Genomic DNA, 21,468 nt, shown 5'->3' with positions numbered 1-21,468 from the left:
TTTAAATGCTTAACACTTGTTACTCTGTGTAAGCTTTGATGCTCAGTGCCAGTTACCCAAGATTGAGCTAAGGGTTTGACATATGAAACCCAAGGGTCCTAAAGGAGTTGGTAAGTATGTTACACGATGAGTTTGCACTAACACACCATAAAATACACCATTTCTTCACACTTACATTGCGATACTTCCAGATACCGGTCTTCATATGTGCCCACTGCAAGAATGTCTGTCCAGGCAGCGACCAGTTTGGGAAGATGACCTCAGAGTTTAGCACTGTCTAAAATGGTGGAACAGGAACAATTTGTGTAATGAAATGAAAAAGAAATTTATAGAGCGCAATACAATTACCCGAAGGTGTCTAGCGCGCTAGCTCATCAAGTAAACATATGTTGTAGGGTCTTAACTCTGAGTCAAAGGATAAACAACCATGTCTTCAGCGCCTTACTGAAGGTCAACAGGTGAGTCTCGTCTTTTAACCTTTGGGGAACAGAGTTCCAAAGTTTGGTTTTCCAGACTAGAAAGCTTCTCCCGCCCCAAGCAATTTTCTTGAACCTAGGGATCACCAGATTGTGAGCTTGAACTGAGCGTAACTGATGTACGTAAACATAGAAACCAAGATTTTGCTTGAAAAAGACTGGCCCTACGTCATGAGTTGCTTTAAATGCTATGCAATAGGCTTCAAACTCAATGCGTTGCTTCACTGGTAACTAGTGTAATTCTCTGAAGGCTGCAGTGGCTGATTTATGCTTAGGAATATTCAACAAAAGACGGGCAGCCGCATTTTGCATGATTTGTAGTTTAGTCGGGCATTTGGACCTAAGGTTGATGAAGAGACCGTTGCAATAATCGACTCTGGATAAGACCAAAGCAGTGATCACCAGCTTGCGTAGATCAGCAGGAATAAACTAGAGAATCTTTCTCAAAAGTTTTAACATATAGAAAGATGCTGAGGTAATCTGGGTCACATGACCTTGAAATGTGAGCTTTGAATCAAAGGTGACACCTAGGTTTTTTACTTTGTGGGGGTTGGCAGAGGGCCAAGTTCTGATGGCCAGAGGGTTGGGGACCAAAAGGTGGTGTTGCTGCCAAAGAGTAGCACCTCAGTTTTGTTGGAATTAAACTTCAAACAGTTGGCAGCCATCCAGTCTCCAACTTGACGGAGGCAAGTATAAAACTGAGATGCCGTATCCGATTGTGACCCCGTCACCGACACCACAATTTGGGTATCATCAGCATAGGATATTGCTGAGAAATCCAGTGATTTAATCAGCTGCGCTAGTGGGGCAAAGTAGATGTTATAAAGGGTAGGACTCAATGATGAGCCCTGAGGGACCCCACAAGGTAGTGTAAAGTTGCGACTTAAATTCAGAAAGCGCAACAAATTGTTCTCGGTCAGACAGAAAGAATCTAAGTAGGGTGAGAGCTTTTCCTTTTATGCCTATCCTCTCAAGACATTCCAGTAGTTTTGTATGATTGACGGTATCGAATGATGCAGAAGGGTCAAGCAGCGCAAGTGCTGCATTACCCCCTGCATCGACCGTTTGTCTAATCTGTTCTGACTCACATATCAGTGCCAGTTTTGTGCTGTGGTGTTTCCGGAAGCCAAACTGGTTGGCATCCAGGAAAGCATTTATCTTGATATATTCAGATAGTGCTATGTTTATGGCCCTCTCAACTATCTTAGCGGGTAAAGGTAGTCTTGAAATTGGCCGTTAACTATTAGGATCAGCCCTATCAAGATTAGCTTTCTTTAGAAGGGGAAGAACAGATGCTAGTTTACATTTAGTAGGAAAGATGTCTGAGGAGAACATTTTATTAAAAATGGAGGCAAGATGAGGAGCAATTGTTCCTGATAGAAGATGAAAAATCTTTGGGGGGGGGCGCAAGGGTCTAGAGGGATCCCGATTTGGTAGATAAAAGTAGTTTGACCTGATCAGATGCTATGAATGGAAAATGTAATAGTTCCGGAGGTTCCATAGATTTTGGGGTTGTTACCGTGACCACCTCTATCGTGTTAGAGGTGACCGGTTGTGGGACGGTCGCACATTGAAACGGGGATGTAGAGAAGCCACTGTAAACTAATTTAACTTTATCCTGGAAGAAAGTAGCCAAGGAATTACAGGCAGTCTGGGTTTCTGGAGTGTAGGCTATTTCAGGGGGTTTGGCTAACTTTTTTTACTGTAGCAAATAATTCTTTAGACGAGTTCTTAGCTGCTATTATGGCTGAAGAGAATTAACGGGTCTTCTCCCCCTGCGTTAGTCGTTTATAGTCTAGTAATGATTGTTTATACAGGAATCTGTAATTCGTACCATAGTGGGACCTCCACTTCCTTTCCCAATGACAACAGTTCTGTTTTTGGAGTCTGTTGTTCAGTAAACCAGGGCTCCGAGCATCTAGCTCCTTGGTTAGTGATGGATTTTTCAGGCACTTGCCACCCTCAACCTCAGGTGACCATAAGCGTGGACACTTCCCTTGCAGGGTGGAGAGTGCATTTAAACAACATGACCTGCTTTTTAGCCTTATTAAAAAAAATATAGATGTTCCAGAGTAGTCTCCGGCATGGTCATCGAAATAGTATGCATGTCTTAACTTGGTTGCCGTTTCAGAAATAAGCATCTTGTGTATTGGGTTTCATCCTATTTGGCTGTAGGCGAGCTTACAGATGCACTCAACATTTATAGTCCCCATCGGCTTTAAACTATCAGCACCTTTAGTACTAAGATTGCAAGTCTGTTTTCAAGCATTTGCATCCCATCAGTTCTAATTCATTTTTCACTGAAGAGGATCTTAAATTGATGAGTGTTCAAAATATTTATTTGACTGAAGTTATAATTGAGGACGAAGTGTAAGAGGTGTGAAGTGTGCAGAAATGTGGATTGATATCTCAATTGTTACCGGAGGTGAGGTGGTGATATGGAAATGGAAAAGTATTTTGCACTGGAAAGGAAGAAAATTTCAGGTTAATGATTGCAATGTCTTAACCATTGACATGGATATTTTACACAGTGAGTAAAATATGGACCCATTAGATTACAAAAAAGAGGATACCATGCACTTAAGCTAGTTTCTTCCTTTTGTGTATGTTGGAGCTGTTTGAGTAGGAATATTTTGTGAATAACCTAAGCAAGTGTAACTTCACCCATGCAAAGATGTAGCTTGTTCATGGTGAAAGTAAACACCTGTTCTCTTAAAAGGAGTCGAGTGTTTTCAGTTTTTTCTCATTGTCCTTCTTGATCCCGTTGTAATACGTCCTTGATCCATGTGCGACTGTAGATACACATGCTGTGCATACTCCTGCCATCTAGTCTTGTGTCCGGATGTATCGAAGTTGTTTTTTCTACAAAGGAGTCTTTCAAGTTACAAGGTAAAGTAACTCTTCCTCTTGGTGATAATGCGCTTGGTCATTATCTCCATTGTTAGATTTTCTTTCAGTCGCTTGGTTCGGATGTGTATTACTGCGATCTGCTTCGAGGTCATTTCAGACTCCTTGTGGTTCGTTATCCAACCTTACCCTTGTTGGTATTGTTATCGAACGCATTCCTGTCTTTGCGTTTCGAAATTGGCAAAACCTTCGCGTGTCAGATCGATGCGCTCTGACTGCGGCCTTCGGACCTCGCCCTTTCGGGCCTACCTTTCCATTTTTTCGGCTACACCTAGAATGCTCTGCTGATGGAACAGGCTTCATTCCATTTCTGCCCAAAGTGCCACGGTAAGTACCCACGAATCGACCTTCACCAGGTCTTGAACTTGTGCTGGTCTCCCAGTCACAAGGAAAAGGACTGCGAGTCCTGAAGATCCAAGAAGACCGTACGGGACTGAAAGGCCACTTCACAGGGAGATGCAGTGCCGGGAGGTAGATGACACACCCAGCAGTTTTGAACATCAGGATGTCCAGGAGGAGGAACTATGTGGCTGAGGAAGAGATTTATTCCATGCAGGACTTCAACTTGGAGATCAATTCCCTAACCGCAGGATCTTGCACTGGGCCAATGTACCGTGAGTACTCACACCCACATCCTGCCACCTCAAAAACTTTTGGTTTCAACCGAACAAAGTTTCCGGGCCCCCACTGCCAACAGGCCATGGTATGTACTGAAGAACCGCTACAACTGCCCCGCCCTCTGGCTTGACTCAGAAAGCACACACAAAGCCTTCTGGTTCTGCACCGAACTGACACCCCACATACTAGGCTCCGACCACTATGGCACCGAAACCCAAACCTGCATTGGCTACTGAAACGTTTGGTGCTGGCTCCGAAATCTGATCCCGAATCTCCGGTGGAGCCAATCCTCCAGACCATGCAGAAATGGCGCGTTCCAAAACCAAAGAAGATACATATCCATCCTCAGATTGGTTGCATCCAAACAAAGTCTGTAGTGTTGGCGCCTCCTCCATCAAAGCACCAGCTCTCCTTCCAAGAAGTAATTGACTTGCCGGTGCCTCTTAATTAAGAGGCAGAAGGACAAGGCCACTAGCCACTTGCACCCTCCTCCAACTGTTTCTCCACCACTATTACCTCCACCTTTCATTCCCCCACCACCCTCCACCTAATTCTCAGGGTGATCCCCTAGACATTACTCCTTAGGAATCCCCATATTCCTTCACTGGTGTGCTGGAGGGGGGGGGGGGGGGGGGGGGACTGATAATTCCTATGATGCACCACAGACCCCTGGCCGGTTTATGACGTGGATTCCCCAGGGGACCTGTACCCTGCCAAACCATCACCTCCTGATGACACCACCTCATATCAGTAGCTCATCAGCAGGGCTGTAGTGTATCACCAGGTCCCGCTCCATAAACAGCCTATAGGAGTTCCTTTTTGAATCTTATCTAGTACACATAGGGCTACTCAATACCTCCCTATGTTAAGACATGATGCGTCATACCAATGACTTCTTAAAGACCCTGCGCGAGCACGCATTATTACTCCTTGGTTCGACAAGAAGTACAAAGCTCTTCCCTTAGAATCCATTTACATTCGAGGGCAACTTTACCCTAATTCCTTACTTGTCTTCAATGCCCGTAAGAGAGCTGATTCCCAAACTACAGCTAATGCTCCACTTTTCAATAAGGAGTCTACGCTAAATGAAGGGAAACTAGTTGCAGCGCAATCCGCTAATCATTGGGGGATTGCAAATACACGAGGACTCTTAGCCAGATATGATTGTGCCCACTGGAACGATATGGAGGAACTCCTCCAGTACTTCGTGGAGGAGCATAGGCAGAGTGGGCAAGAACTTGTTCAAGGAGGCAAACTAATCTCCAATTCCTCCATTAGGAGTGCCTTGGACTCTGGAGATGCAGCTGCCAGGGGCATTATTACCAGTGTCCTATTACGCAGACACACTTTGCTGCGTATCTCTGGCTTTAAGCCAGAAGTTCAGCAGACACTTATGTCCCCTATAACAAGGAACACCTATTTGGTCTACAAATTGACCAAGCGCTGGAAAAGATGGAGGACACAGAAGTCGCTAAGTGCATGGGTGCTCGTCTAACACCCAACTCCCGTGGTTCCTTTCGTTGTTCCTCTTTTGGGGCAGGTTCCAAAGCGGCATCTTCCACTGCCTCTTCCTCATTCTACTGATCACAAACTCATAACTCTCCCTCCAGGATATTTCAGAGGCACATACAGGGGTAACCACTCCAAAGGTAGAGGTGCTATCTTACGTGGTACCCCAACCAACACCAAGCAGTGATCCCCTTCTCCTTACCCCCGATTAACTCACGCCTGTCTGGAGTCTTTTACAGCAGTTTTTCCCATCTGGCAACCCATAACATCGATTCAGTTGGTGTCGGACATTATTCAATATGGTTATTGCCTGGTGCTCATCACCACTCTGTCTAGGACATCAACAACTGCTTAAACAGGAAGTACAAGCTCTCTTGCTCAAAGGAGCTATAGAGCCTGTTCCTCTTCAACATCAGTGGTCTATTCCCTGTACTTTCTCATTCTCAAAAGGATAGTTCACTATGGCCAATATTGAATCTCAGGCCCTTAAATATTACATCTTGTCAGAGCATTTCCATATGGTAACCCTCCAAGATGTGATTCCACTTCTACAGCAAGGCGGCTTTGTCAGCACCAGACTTAAAGGACGCTTACTTTCACAGCCTACCTAATCCATCCAACACACCAAAAATACCTCCACTTTGTCATAGCTGGCAAACATCACCAGTTCAAAGTTCTCCCATTCGGGGTAACCACTGCACACCGGGTATTCACCAAATGCTTGGTGGTGGTAGCAGCACATCTACGCAGTCAAAACATCCACATCTTCCTATATCAAGAAGACTGGCTTATCAAAGTCAGTACCCTCCCTCTGTGTCACCAACACAGTGGGGTCAACATAGATTTGCTCCGTCAACTAGAGTTTACCTTCAATGTCCAAATATCCAATCTTCAACCCTTACAAGTTCAGCCATATCTGTGGGCTATTCTCAACACACAAGTAGGGTAGGCCTATCTCAATATAGCACAGATTCAACATTTCCAGACACTGCTACTGCAATTTCAAGCCAATCAACAGTCAGAACTGTTCTCTCTTGGGTGTGATGGACTTGTGCATCGCCATAGTGCCACATGCATCATTAAACACGTGTTGGCTCCAAGAATGTTTAGCATGCCGGTGGTCTGTCACAGGGTCAGTTAGAGGATCTAGTGTTGACAGCCGCACTCCTTGCTCTCTGCAGTGGTGGAACACACAAAACCTGTTCAAAGGGTGCCCATTCCTCCACCCTGTTCCACAAATCTTTCTGACAGCGGATGCATCCCTCATAGGATGGGGGGCTCACCTACAGGATCTTAGAATTCAATGTCTCTGGGTCACCAAACGCCAAGGTCTCCACATCATCTACCTCTAGCTTCAAGCTGTTCACCTAGTGTTGAAAGTGTCCCTACCTCCCCTGATAGGCAATGTTGTCTTAGTCCGAACAGACAATATGACAGCCATGTACTATGTACAAAAGCAGGAGGTGGGGGATGGACACACTCTACAGTTATCACGCCTATCTCAGCACCATTTGGTTTTGGGCAATACATCGCAACATCCATCTAGTAGAACACCTCCCGGGCACAGACAACAACTTTGCCAACCTCCTCAGCAGGATGCGGCATTAAGTCCAGAAGTGGGAATTCTATTCTCAAGCCCTCCTCCCCCACTACCACAGGTGGAGGTTTCCACAGATAGACCTGTTTGCAACCGCAGACAAAGCAGAATGGCCAAACTTTGCCTGCAGGTTCCCACACACTCTATCCAAGAGCAATGCTCTATGGTTGAACTGCTCAGGAATATTTGCCTACGCTTTTTCGCCTTTCCCTTTTCTTCAGCTTCTGGTATGGAAGCTCAGGCAAACCTCTCACTCTCATTCCAGTTGCTCCCACTTGTGCTAGTCAATCCTGGTTCACAACACTTCTCGAACTCTGTAGTTACCATGAAAAGCTTCACCTCAACCAAGACGGTCTCACAAAAATCAGGCATCCACATTCAAAGGAATTTGCCAACAGTGACTTTGCTACAGTGAATTTAACATGACAATCCCTTAATATTGCCTGGTACCGAAGGTATGGAATAAAAAACAAAATACCTATACTCAATACGTGAAGATCCTAGGGGAAAAGAGACAGGTAAAAAAGAAAGAAAAATAAAGCTATTTCCGTTCTGAATGGAATTCAATAGGGTCCAATGTTAGACACACAGTTAAGACTGCACATATCTTGTGTCCAGAAATAATCCCTTCTAGTCACAGTATATAAATCCTGGATGTATTTCCCAATGAGGAATTCCAGAGGATGGGTAAATAAAGGAAAACAGCCTAATTACATATAAGAATACACCCAAAGAAAAAAATGGCAGGGGCATATTCTATATACTTTAAGAATATGGTAATGTGGTCCCACGTACCTTAAACGAGGATTTAGTGGTATTGCAAATTTATTAAGGCATGAATAAATAAAATCCTTGGTGCATTGCACCCTCTCGATGCAGGTTGTGTTAAAGAAAATAAGCAGCAGCCATATCCTTGCTGGCATTAATACGAGACTTTTGCCTAATAATAAGGATCCAAGGAAAGTGTGTCAGAACAAGTGGGTAGACATACCTCGCGGTGAGTATTTAAAAGATGCCCTCAAACGCAGATGCTCATATCTAGCGTTATTGGCACTTTACCGCTAATTGCAGGAGAACATTGAGTTAGTTATGGGAGCTTACCTCTGTGACAAATAGAGCTTCTTCCGGCATGTACACTGGAGACCTAATGGCCCGCAGGAGAACACATGTTTATATAGGCCTGGGAGCGCAAACAGTTGTAGGACTGTACCCGTTCCAAAGATGTCGGCCATTTTTGAACGGTAAATTAGGTACCCCGTTTATCAATAAAGGTAAAAGTGGGCAATTCATCAGTCCCCGAGATGTGTTGATGTAGGCCTCAAGGGTTGTGGGGTATTGATCAGCATTATGCTCGATAGGCTAATGCACAGTAGTAAAACAAATACTGTCGGCCATCTTGGAGTGTCTAATCTCTGCATCCGGCTTAGTAACAGAGATAGTGCTGGGCAAATAACTGCCACAAGAAGGAGTAAAGAACATATCAAATTAAAGCGATTGTAGCTGTGTGCATCCAATAAGGATCTAAAAATATAATTTTGATTATCGCTGTGTGCATACAGAAAAAAGGTTTGTAGAAGGAAAACAATGCTAATGCCCCCATGTAATGGTGTGTCTACAGCAAGTTTAGGGATGTAAAGGAGAAAAATGTAATACAGCATAATAGACGGAACGTGGGTGAACCATCCTTAGGGTAACGAATCCATCTGGATATAAGTAACCTGAAACAATACGTTTTTTAATGTTTGAATCCAAGAAAAAAGGGGGTATCTAATAGTAGAGTTCGAAGGCAACATTAAAGGAGTCAAGGGAAAGGGGTTCCGGGGTTCAGTGTGTGCTGCAACCGTCTAAGTCGAACGGTACAGAATAATAGTTATCAAAAATCTAAATAACACATTGTATGCCCACAGGATCTACATACTCCATCCTATGGGTCACCTTAAGATAGTTGATTATGTACAATAAGTACATCGGTGCCAGAGTAAGCATATCGGTTCCAGAGTAAAGAAGAGAGGTTGTGATAGTAGAATCCTAAATCCGAGGGGATAGGAGAACAGGTATGAGGAGTATGATAGATGGTTAATGAACAAATGAGCTCCCCAAGTGACAGCTTATATGCAGAGGAAATCAAAACCATGATAGGACGTGTAGTCCTAGGTAAGCTTGCACATAAGCAGACTTCAAAACTTCAGTTCGAACTCGTCAGTAGTAGTAAAATAGAGATCACATCACAAACAAGTCTGAAGACCACATGGAGATTGTGGTGCTGAGTAAATAGATACTGTTTCAACTTGGTAACATTACGCCTTATGTGGGGACCATGAACACTAGTCCCCCCAAAAGTAGTGTAATTCGTGGTCTGGGTTTAGGCCCATTTCCACACTTTTTAATCGCATGATCCAAGTTGCCTCCCTTCTCCTCAACGTTAGTTCCCTATTGCCACCTCTCATGTCTCTGGGTATGGTGTCAAAGCCGTAAAAGGAGAAGGTTTTTTGGCTACCCTGAGCAGGACATTCCAATTTGTTCATGGCTACGGAGTACCTGGTGTCAGCCTGTTTAACCGCCCTGATGTGTTCTAAGATGCGGTCTTTCAGAAATCTGATTGTGGGGCCAATGTAGCTTCGTTGATATTTGCATACAACTGCGTAGACCACATAGTTGGTCTAACAGTTGATGTTAGTATTTATCTTGTAAGACTGAGCATTCGGCCAATTTTTTTTTTTTTTGTGAGTGGCCCATCTGCACACAGTGCACCGTCCACATTTGAAAAAACCAAGTCCGTGAGTCGAGAGCCAATGTACCTGATTGCCCATCCTAGGATAACTAGGGCTAAGTAAGTTTCTAAGGCTCTTCGCCTTGCGGAAAGTTGTTTCTGGTCTGGAAAAAATTAAAGGTTCTAACGTCTTATCAGTATGTAGTAAGTGCCAATGTTTCCTCATGCTTTTTGTGAGTGTCATGCTGAGCACGTAGTCCATGACAAGCCGATTAGTGTTGGGGTCCTCTTGCTTGCTTTTATTCTGAAGTGTCTGTTGTCTCTCTACTTTTGAGATCTGTTAAATGCATTATTTACTGTCCTCTAACTGAAACCCGTGCGCTTGAATTTGTCCCCCATGCTATTCAGGCAACTCACAGTCTCCTTCAACACTACAATTGCGTCATGCACTTACAAATTCCCTGTAGGGGATAGCATTAATCTGATGTCTCGGGTGCACGATGGTGGCATGTAATATACTATTGCACACTATAGCCTTCCTGTAAAGCCTGCTTTCAATTTTGTTATTGGAGATAAAAAGGTTCCACATCTAAGACAGTGATTGAGCTCTTGCAATGTTGGTAGGTAAATCTACTATTAGTGTCATTACTGTTAAGGTATGTTATAAATTCCGTCAGCCTCTCAGTGTTGCATGTCCAAATTAGGAGGCAGTTGTCAATGTGCCTGCACCAGAAAAGAATGGAGTCGCTCCCATCACTGCCTTTAGAGCCCCAAATCCAGCTCTCCTACAAACACCTCATAAAAAGATTGGTGTATGATGGGGATAATTTTGAGCCCATAACTACTCCACATATCTGTTTATACAATATCCCTTTGAAGAGGAATACATTGTTTTCAAGAATCATTTGTCATGTCCATTAACATGTCCGTATGTTCCCAGAGGCTATCAGGGCAAGAGTTAAGTGTGCGTCTTAATGCCAGTAGGCCCTGGTCATGTTGGATGCTCGGTTGGTTTTCCTGTCGGGTTTGGTCACCTTAGCACGATAAACTTGCTCTTACAGGGCTTGAATACTTATTATTTGCCTTTCTTTTTTACCCGTTTCTTTTCCCCTAGGATCTTCACGTATTGAGTATAGGTATTTTGTTTTTATTACATACCTACGGGTACCAGGCAACATTAAGGGGGTATAGTTATGTTAAATTCGCTGAAGCAAAGTCACTGTTGACTGTTTAGGTTCATACGTCACAATTGGACTCACAAAGAACAAGCATGCCTTAACTCCGGACCAGTTTATTTTATATAAGAGTGTTATAAGTTAGCTTACATTACACTAGTTTGTCACTAAACAACCGAGGTGACACATTTAAAACAGCATGGGTTTCCACAGGCTCAAGTAGGCAACATGAGCCGATCGTTCAAAGTTAGTCTGTCACAATGGGAAATGGACATTGAATGCTATTGTTGCATACCTTTCATTCCCAATTCTGCACTATTGTTTGTTTCTTGACCCTGACTAAGTCGCTGCGCACAAACGTAAGCGCGACGAAACACGTGTTGGCTAAGGCTGTTGTGAATAAACTGCAGCGCCTGTTCCAGTGAAGACTCAAGCTTTTGTCACACTGTTTTTGATAAAATTGATATACTGTTAGCGTGTGCAGGGGACTGTTCTGTTTTACCAGTGGATATCCACACGTTGGGGAGGAGGGTGGCTCTCCCTACCCTTATGCACCGCAGTCCTCACTCAGTACTAGAGTACACTTACCTGCGAATTGCCCGGGAGCGCCAATACTCTATAGAACCACCTACCAAGCAGTTACTTTCAAATTAAGCCCTCACACAAAGCGTTTACTGCACCTGGCACTATCTCTGCACAAACGTGCCTGCAGCACACTGCACGATGATTGCTCTGTTGATTATCATCACATAAAGGAGCTCATTGTCATTCACAGTGCCTTGGCACAGTGGGGCAAGCGGGTTCCCACATAATCAATGATCCTTGTGAGTCATAGCTGTATCCACTAGCTTCACCATGGGAACATGCAGCATACCTCTGGCAGCCTACCACACTGCTTTCGCGCAGAGAGGCTGGCAGCAGCCCCCCTACTATTAAGCCTCATGTCTACAGACAGCTGTAACTTTGGTCACAGCCCTGTGCCACACTCACTACCACCATGTTAATGGTCCAGTCGTGCACACGTGTCTAGGTAGCCCAAGTACCCAGGAGTTAGTAGCATCAACACATTGAATAAACAGTAGAGTACAATGCACAACCATTGCTTTCTGAGACATACCGCCCACTCCACTGCCATGGGGGCTACTGTCCAGCGTTGCACAGCACATTCTTTAATTTGCAGCAGTACAGAGCACTGCTACTTTGCAGCCATGCCTATAGTTAGTTGACAGTACTGCCATAGGTTGTTGAGCCAGGGCTTTTTTTTTGTTTACTATCTAGTGAAATTGTTACCATTTGTAATTGTGTGTTCATCTATTTAATTTACAATTTTGTTTTCATTTTTCAGGTCACGGAACAAAAAACCAAAGGTAAAAATTTGTTTCACTTTTTTTTATTGTCTTTTTATTGAACAACTTCGATCCAATCACACAAGCAAAAAATATTCAACCACAGATGTTCTGTACAGCTTTTGACATATGGAATGCATTTCAAATATATATGTATATGTATATATGTATATGTGTATATGTATATATGTATATGTATGTATGTATATGTGTATATATGTATATGTGTATATATATATCCGTCTCAAAGTCAAAAGAATGACGCGGCACTCCTCTCGGCAGAAAAGATGTTATTTTAATTCCAAATCGTAATCCTCCCTACGCGTTTCGAACCGTAGTTCCTGGTCACGGTAGATTATTACTAATCTACCGTGACCAGGAACTACGGTTCGGAACGCGTAGGGAGGATTACGATTTGGAATTAAAATAACATCTTTTCTGCCGAGAGGAGTGCCGCGTCATTGTTTTGACTTTAAAACTGATATTGACTACGAGATCGCTGTCCTGATCTCGACGTGAGCGGGCTCCAGATTATTTCCCACCTCTTGGGGCATCCCCTGCTCTCGTATTCCACTTTTTCTGCCAGTCGGCACCAATCCATGTCCACCTTCCAATCAGAAAGTTTCGGGGGGGGGGGGGTGGCCCCCCGCCCCCCGCCCCCACAGCCGTGCAATATTTTGCTTTGCTACCCTCAAGGCCAGAATGAGCCAGATTTTAGTGTGAGAGGGCCACCTGTCTTCTCCGGTGACCTCCAACAGGTGCCAGTGTGCATCTGGGTGGATTTGACTGCCCAGCACTTTTGACATCACCCCTGTGACTCCTACCCAGTAGCGCTGGATTTGGAGGCAGTCCCAAATGAAGTGGAAGAATGTACCTGCCTCTCCACATCCTCTCACGCAGTGATTTGTGCCGGCTCTTCCTATTTTGTGTTGGGTTGTGCAAGAGGTGTATGATCGGTGCAGGACTCTGAGTTGGATTAGTCGAAATCTCACCCGTATGGCTATCTCTCTGGGACTTTGGATTGCTTCCTGACAATCATCCTCTTCCAGCAATCCCAGGTCGGTCTCTCACGCTGCTCTCACTGGGCCCATGGGGTCAGGGAGGTTGTTCATTATTTTTCTATACGTGTGCAAGATCGCTTTATCAGGGATTTGGTCCAACAGTAGTCGGTCTTCCAACGGGGAGTACTCTGGTAGTGACTCCCCATCTTTGATATGGCACCTTAGGGCATATTTTAGCTGTAAATATCGAAAATGCTCTGTCAGCTGAAATTCTGTTTGAAATTCCTTAAAGGTAAGTATGTTGCAGTTCCGCCATATGTCCCCAAGAGTGTCAATGCCCTATAAGGCTCAGTTTATGAAAACCCTGCAGGCGGACCACCTCCCCCAGAGCATGAAATTGATGTAATTAGTAGAATGTCTATTCAAAGTGATGCACCAGCATGTTAGGTTAGAGCCTAGGATTAACATGTAACATGTGAAAATACTTTCGCTTGCAGTATGCAAGTTCAGTTCTGCCTTAGGATCTCAATCACAATGTAATTGGTTCTTACACTTACCAGGTGCGCTTTGGATTTCAGGTTTATGAGAGTAATGCTTTGTATTTCTGATATTGTGATCTATGGTCTGGGGTATTTACTGATCTCTCTTTCTCTCTTCCCAAGTGCCCGACGTGACGAAACCAAGCCTCAGCCAACCGCCGGCTGCCAGCCCGCTTGGCAGTGCCCCGTCGCCACCGGTCAATGGTGGCAACAATGCCAAAAGGGTGGCGGCAGTGCCGAACGGACAAGCCTCCAGCGCCGCCCGCTACATGCCTCGGGAGGTGCCGCCCCGCTTTCGCTGCCAGCAGGACCACAAAGTGTTACTGAAGCGAGGCCAGCCCCCACCAGCGTCCTGCATGCTCTTGGGGGGTGGGGCAGGGCCCCCTCCCTCTGCGCCAGCCCCTGGGGCCTCTGCACCACCACCGCAGGGAACGCTGCTGCAGGGTGACAGTGGGTCAGGTGAGGTGTACCACTATGGGGCAATTTTGTAGTTTGAAGCTTTTTAAAAAAAAAAAGTTTTATCCAAGTACATTTTTAAAGATTTATCAAACATATAAAGATTGAGTGCCACAAAGATGTATAGACGTGCAAGCACCCTGGAAGGTATCTTGTTAATATTAGTATTTTTTTCAGTTGCTTCTAAACTTCATTGATGTCAGGCAAAGCTGTGTTGATCCCTTACCAAAGAAAGGACCTGTAAGTGGTGGCCATTCTAAATCTTGGCATTTTTTTTTCTTTAGTAGTGTAAAGGAATCCGTTCACTAAATGCACACTAATCTTTGTTGTTCCACATCATGCTGAAAGCTATGATGTACCAGGTTGCACAGCTGAAGGGTATTCTGCCTGCTACTGGGATCCAAGGGGGGCTGCCTTGAAATTGATTTCGTTATTAGGATTAGTCTATATTGGCACCAAACCGGGCCCAGCCCATTGTAAGATGGTAGTGATTGAGGAAGGAAAAACTGTATAGCAATAAAATAGCCTATTGTAGAAATCAGTCTTAAATGCCCTATTTGACCTGCTTTTTAATCAAATGTTAATGGTATGTGGGCGGAGCGCTTCAAAGAAAGACTTGATGCTAGTTTGGTGTAGTCGGTTCAAACATTTGAATGGGCTGAGAAGTGGGGGGTCATTTTAAAAAGGGAAACTTTGATAACCCGTCCTATAAATCTTTTGTGTGCAACTGAAGTAGGGAAACTTTGAAAAACCAGTTCAAAAATCTTGTTGTAGCTACAGTTTTCTGATAGAGACTTGGATTCCTTACCTTGAATATTCTCCAGCCATCAGACTGTATCCGGAAAATCCTGAGCAGCACCTTTGCGCACAGGTATGTGGCATCAATCTGCTCAGCGTTATCTGCACCGGAAGTGACATGCATGATGCCTACATAGCTGCCACCCCAGTACACTGACATCAGTTCTTTTATTCCTGCGCAGTTCCGGAGAGAGCTACCTCAGTCCTTTTTTGGACAACCTTTTTTGACTTTTTGAGCTGAGCTTCCAGTGTGCGTTAGTGTGGGTCCTGGCACAGGCAGTTGTCTGTGGCGGAGCCCCCACCTGTTTTTTTTGTGGTGCTTTCAGCCGGGTCTGGACTCCAAGGCCAGCCCAGCCTGTCGAGCGATGAACCCCAAGGCAGCCCGGGAGTGTGCCCTGGAGCTCCTGGTCGCATGGCATCAGAGGACACTGCACTGCTCGCGGTCGCAAGATAAGTCCTTGGCTGCTCTTTCGTTCATGCTAGTTGTCGCCCCGCTGAAAAGCGTCTGGTAAGTCTCAAGAAAAAGAAATCGAAGCGCTCTTCAACTTCACGGCACCAGTCCAAGTAATCGGACGAGGCGCGAAAATGGTGACCCAAATCTAGGACCCGCTCCCACATGCCAGACCTGATCAGCAGCAGTATTGGTGATTCCATACCTTCTTGGCGTCCTTTTTCACGTTTATGGCCAGGACCTGTGGTACTCACCTCATTATACTGTTTCTTCTACAATATTATCAGCCATCTTTTCCAATGTTATCCTTCAGAAGGAAAACAATTGTGCAATTTCATTGGTAAGCACACGACTTAAAATTCTAGTCATGGTGTTTTAGGATCAACACTGGGCAATGGTCACGTAAGTGTAGAGACTGCACCACCTGCTGCATTGGGACGGACTGGTGTAGAGGTCAAATTCGTTCACGGGGGCCAATGTTAATCAATAGAGACTGGGGCACTCGTAGTGCCGGTTGAAGGTAAGTATAATCAGAGTTGGGGGTCAATCTCCTGGGGTTTAGACCAGCATTGGGGAGCCGCGAGGCAGCACCAAACACAACCCCTCAGCGGCACGGAGGTGTCTGGGTGCAGCGTGCCAACACAGTATCGGGCAAACAATACAAGTCAATGGAGACTGAAGATTTCGAATAAAGGCTGCAAGCTCGACCCAGGAAGCTGGACGATGGAAACCGGTGGCTCTGGAGGTAAGTTGGGATGCTCAAGGACCCCGGGTACAGAGTCTGTGGAGCTCCCCAAGGCCGGGGGGCTGCGGGTGCTTGGGTGTCTTTGGAAGTCGGAAAAGTCTTACTGAAGCCGGTCACGGTTGGGGAACCCTTTATGTTGAGGCTGCAGGCGTCGAGTTGGAGTCCAAGAGAGGTCACTCTGGAGTGGACTCTATCTCAGGACCGCTGAGGAACCTTCTTGGGACCAGTGGCCCACCTCAACTCGGCCGGAGAAATCGGGTGCAGAGGTAGGTCTGGTTGTGTGGTTCAGCAGAGCACTGGAGCTCTTGGTGTAGATATCTTTGTGGACAGGGCCACTGTCCTCAGGAGTTCTTGGTCTTTGAGGAAGGCAGGCAGTCCTCTTAGGTTTTTGGAGGTCGCTGGGTCTGCAGGACGAGTCACTTTTTAGAGCAGGTCTCTTTGAGGGCTGCAGACAGGCCAGTAGGGCTGGGGCCAAGTCGGTTGTCTGGAGTCTTCACTGCTGGGACAGCTCTTCGGACGCCCTCCTTTGGGTAGCCAGGAATCTAAGCAAGGTTCAGGGGTGCCCCTAATTACTCAATTTAGGGGCTGGATGGTAGAATCCAATGTGTACTATGTTCAGGGTAGCTCTTTGACTGATCCGAAATCTGTAGTTGGAAGTCTTCATCAGGTGAGCAAGTTCTCTTCCAGGGGATCCTCATCAATAGTCATAAGCACTAGAATATTCCCGCCCATGCGCGGTACCCCGGAAACATAATCATATATGTGATAAACATATATGCATCTCCACATATATATGCATATATATATATATAATAAAAAAGTAAATGCAGCCTTACATAACCAGAGCTGAATAATGCTGTAAGGACTCCCCTGTATATTCTAAATAATATATGTAATATAAACCATATATCACAAAAAACAGGGAAGAAACAACAGCAAAGCATGTTTGAAAACTGTTTCAATGCTTAGCATTTAGCCCAAAACCTCAGAAGGACTGAAAGCATTGACAGCTCACAGGCTGCATTGTAGAAAAGCACAGCCTAGAAAGGCTAGAAAGCTAACTCATATCAACATAGAAAAACTGGCACCGTGCCTTTAAGGCAGCCATGACCCCTAGCTTCCCATCATGCCTCAGGGGTGACAGTTAGGTCAGTTGTTCTTTCCGGCTCCTTCAGTCAGGACCCTGGTTACACAGCTACTCTTTTCCGGTTTTATTCAGAAATAATGTAGCTTTTTCAGAAAAATGTTATCTTACTTCGACGTCTTTCATCCAGTCAAGTAAGGTGTTTGCTTTTTCTGACTGATTTTGGCATTTTTTTCCACTCAAAATGCCATCCCTTTTTGATCCCTGCCCTTGTGGAAAAAAGGAGGCCAGGTCAGACTCTCACTCAGTCTGTATTCTTTGCCTGCCTAAAGATCATGTCCCCAAGACTTGTCCTCATTGCCAGTCTCTCTCAAAAAGAACTTTGAAAGACAGAGAACGAATTCGTCTTTATGGGCTGGTGGAAAAGGCTTCCAGAGGCAGGTCTCTGGTAAGAAAAGGCTCCAAGAGGCCTAGATCCTCTTCTAGACCATCAGCGTTGGGCTCGGCGCTGAGAAAACAGCCACCGGAGGGACATCTAAGAAAAGACCGTCGACGGCGGGCTCGCCGTCGAGAGAACGCAGGCATGAATGTACGTCACTACATTCGACGTCGAGAATTCGACAGCCTCTGCCGTCGTCAACCCGGCGATGATCGGCGTCGAGAACCAGCAGACCTCCGTCGACGTCGGTTAGACGTTCGACGTCGAGAGCTGATAACCCTCCGTCGCTGTCACACAGACGACGTTCGACGTCGAGGGGAGAGAATTCTCCGCCGTCGCAGACCGATTGGCGTCGAGAACGAAAAGTCCTCCGCCATCATCCCGGCGACGTTCGACGTCGAGGACCGGAAGTCCTCCGCCGGCGTCAGTCCAGTGACGCTTGGCGTCGAGAGCTAGCAGCCCTTCGCCGTCGTCATTCCACCGACGATCGGCGTCGAGGAGAGTAAGTCCTTCAGCGCCGTCGATTCCACATCGCTTGACGTCGAGATGAAGTATTTTGCCGTCGTCGAGGCGCCATTCGCCTGCCACCCATTCGACGCCGAAGCAAGCGGGGTCAACGCCGAGATCGCTCCCAGAACCTGGTCGAGCTTCGATGGCTAGAAGATTTTGATCGACGTCTAGGAGAGCTCCGTCGCAGCGGGCTATACGCTCGATGTCGAGACCCTCATCGCATAGATCTGAAGAAGGTTCAGTGGTCTTAGTGACTGAATCAGCATCGAGAAACTCATCTTCTCCCTCCTCGAGACGTCCATTGACGCATTCTCCATCTGCGTCTCCAGTACATCATGCGAGGAGATCGAAACAGAGATCCCTGTCACATCAGAGGAAGTCCTCCCCGTCTATACACTTATCTCCAAGATGGCTTTTGCCAATCTATCACTGGAGTAAGACTCCGGCGGGTGCATCGAGAAGGGAGGAGGAATGCGCGAGCCCTGTCCACAGATCCCCTCTACAGAGATTAGTACAGGAGGTGGATAGATCGCATTCGCCGGTACGTCAGCACTGTGCAGGAAGATCTAAGGAACGCAGGCCGTCTTAGTCTCATCACCACAGAAGGAGGTCTCCTTCAAGGTCATCTTCCACCCACTCCTCTAAGAGGGACTATTCGCCTACTCTATCAGACAGCCCTCAGTCGAGAGTGTCTCCGATAGATGACATTAACACCTATCAGGATGTGCTGCAGAGAGGGGCACAGAAACGGAATATTGCAATCTCCACCCCTCAGGTCGCGACGACCGTGATCTTCGAGACGCTGCACCAAAGATCTGCTTCGCGCCCTTTGCTACCTCTGGTTCCTGGGCTTCTGGAGCCAGTAATGGACATTTTTCTAACACCCTCAACGATTAAGGCTAGACCGGCCAGGATTCAAAAGAAATACAAGCCTGCTGATGTAGACCCGGTGTTCTTGAAAACGGATCCACCTGCGGATTCAGTGATCGCAGAGGCACGTAAGACGCATGCAGTCTCTACTCATGCGTTGGTCCCTCCGGACAAGGAGAGTAAGTCCCAGGATTCTTGGGGACGATAAGTTTGTGGCTCTGCAGCTTCTTCACTTAAAGTCTCCAGTGCAGCAGCCTTATTAGGTCGGTACGACAGATCCTTATGGGACTCTTTGGATCGTTTCAAAGAGAAGTTACCAAAGGAGGATCAGAAGGACTTTAAAGAAATCATTACAGAGGGCTCCTTGGTAGCTAACAAATGATTAGCACTGCAGCGGATGGTGCCACACTATCGGCGCATTCGTATGCGCATGGAATTTGCGCAAGGAGGTCTGCCTGGTTAAGGCTCACAGCTCTTAAGCCGGATGCTCAGCAGAGGATCCTTAACCAACCTTTTTTCTGGGTCTTCATTATTTGGTTCCCACACTGATGAAGAGATGGCTCGAATGAAAGACACTTTGAAGGCGGTGGGGTTAGAAAAGAAGGACTTCCGACGAAGATACAGACCCAGCCAGCGCGAGGGATACCAACAGAGGGTTCAAACCCCTCAGTGGTTCCAAAGCAAGAACCAAGGACGATCGCAATTTCCGGGTCGGAAGTCTACCAAAGGTAGAGGAGGTAACCAACAACAATCCTCCTCCACCACTCGAACAACAGGAAAGCAATGAACCAGAGCTTCCTCTGACGCCGTTGCCCACTCCAGTGGGAGGAAGTGGGAGGAAGTGTTTGCACTCCGTTTCCGTGTGTCTCCAAAGGACATTCCTCCAAAAAGATCTCGTCCTCACCAGCTAAAATTACTATGACAAGAAGTGGTGGCGCTTCTGCAAAAAAAGGCCATAGAGAAGGTTACCCACTCTCAGCGAGGAAAGGGAGTGTACTCCAGGTACTTCCTTGTGCCAAAAAGAGATCAGGAGCACAAGTTCAGACCTATCCTGGACCTGCGGTCGCTGAACAAGCTTATCTTGAAAGAGAAGTTTCGCATGCTGGCGCTTCATCAAATATGTCCACATCTGCATGCAGGAGACTGGATGTGCTCAGTGGATCTCCAGGATGCGTATTTCCACTTTCCTGTAACTCCCCGTCATCGCAAATTCCTGCAATTCGTGGTCGGCAGCAGTCGCTACCAGTTCAGGGTGTTGCCCTTCGGACTAAAATCTGCCCCACGAGTCTTTACCAAGTGCATGGCGGTGGTGGCGGCAGCTCTACACAAAAGAGGACTGTTCGTATATCCTTACTTGGACGACTGGCTCTTGAAAGGGCCATCTCCTCAGCAGGTAAAAAACAACTTCCAAGTGTGTCTGGCTCTACTCCGCAGGCTAGGCCTGCACGTGAATATGGAGAAGTCAGTTCGCCAGCCTACACAGGTGATCCATTACCTGGGCTCCGTTCTAGATACAAACCTAGGAAGAGCGTTTCCTTCGGAACAGAGACTTTTATCAATTCGGCAGAAGTGCGAAGATCTTCTCCAGACAAATCGCCCAAAGGTCCGGGAAGTAGCGTCCCTATTGGGATCAATGGCTTCTTGCATATTCCTCATTCCCAACGCCAGGCTGAGGATGAGGCCTTTACAGCAGGACCTGGAAGACAAGTGGGACCAGGCAAAGGGTTTCTGGGAGGACCGGATTGTACTTTCACCAGCAGCAAAAGCATCTGTTCTATGGTGGACTCGTCCACGGAACCTCTTAGTAGGAGTCCCCTTCCATCAACCTGTTCCTACCCAGTCCTTGGTAACGAATCACGAGTGGTGAAGATGTTCTCTAGTCCAGCATCAGTGCAAGCCTTTCAAAAGGTGCTGCCTCTTTTTCAGCCAGATAGTCAGGTGACAGCACTGTGATGCGACTGCATGGCATGATGGCATCTTGCATAGCCATAGTTTCCTACGCCAGGCTGCACTTGCGTCCATTGCAAGAGTGCTTAGCAGCACAGTGGTCTCAAGCAGAGGGTCATCTAGAGAATCTAGTCTTCGTTTAGGGCCGAACTCATTGTTCTCCATAGTGGTGAAACTCAAACAACGGGTTGAAGGGGCGGCCCTTCCTCAACCTAGTCCAGCAAGAGACCAACACTGATGCCTCACTCACTGGCCGGGGCGCTCATATCAAACATTTCACCATTCAGGGG

General features: G+C 46.3%; 1 protein-coding gene across 10 annotated transcripts in view; it reads left to right on the top strand.

The window, feature by feature from the left end:
- The window catches only part of TNRC6B (trinucleotide repeat containing adaptor 6B), a 1,192,955-nt gene that overhangs the window by 527,449 nt on the left and 644,038 nt on the right, over nt 1–21,468 (top strand). For all 10 annotated transcript variants that reach the window (XM_085601248.1, XM_085601251.1, XM_085601245.1 and 7 more), the window contains 2 exons: nt 12,338–12,359; nt 14,002–14,337. In XM_085601248.1, the coding sequence (XP_085457374.1) occupies nt 12,338–12,359; nt 14,002–14,337 (358 nt within the window). The remainder of the gene's footprint in view (nt 1–12,337; nt 12,360–14,001; nt 14,338–21,468) is intronic.

The sequence above is a fragment of the Triturus cristatus genome, chromosome 4_2, assembly GCF_964204655.1.
Source record: "Triturus cristatus chromosome 4_2, aTriCri1.1, whole genome shotgun sequence".
Classification (NCBI taxonomy): domain Eukaryota; kingdom Metazoa; phylum Chordata; class Amphibia; order Caudata; family Salamandridae; genus Triturus; species Triturus cristatus.
Note: the sequence above shows the minus strand (reverse complement) of the source record. Positions and strands in the feature narration are given on the sequence as shown.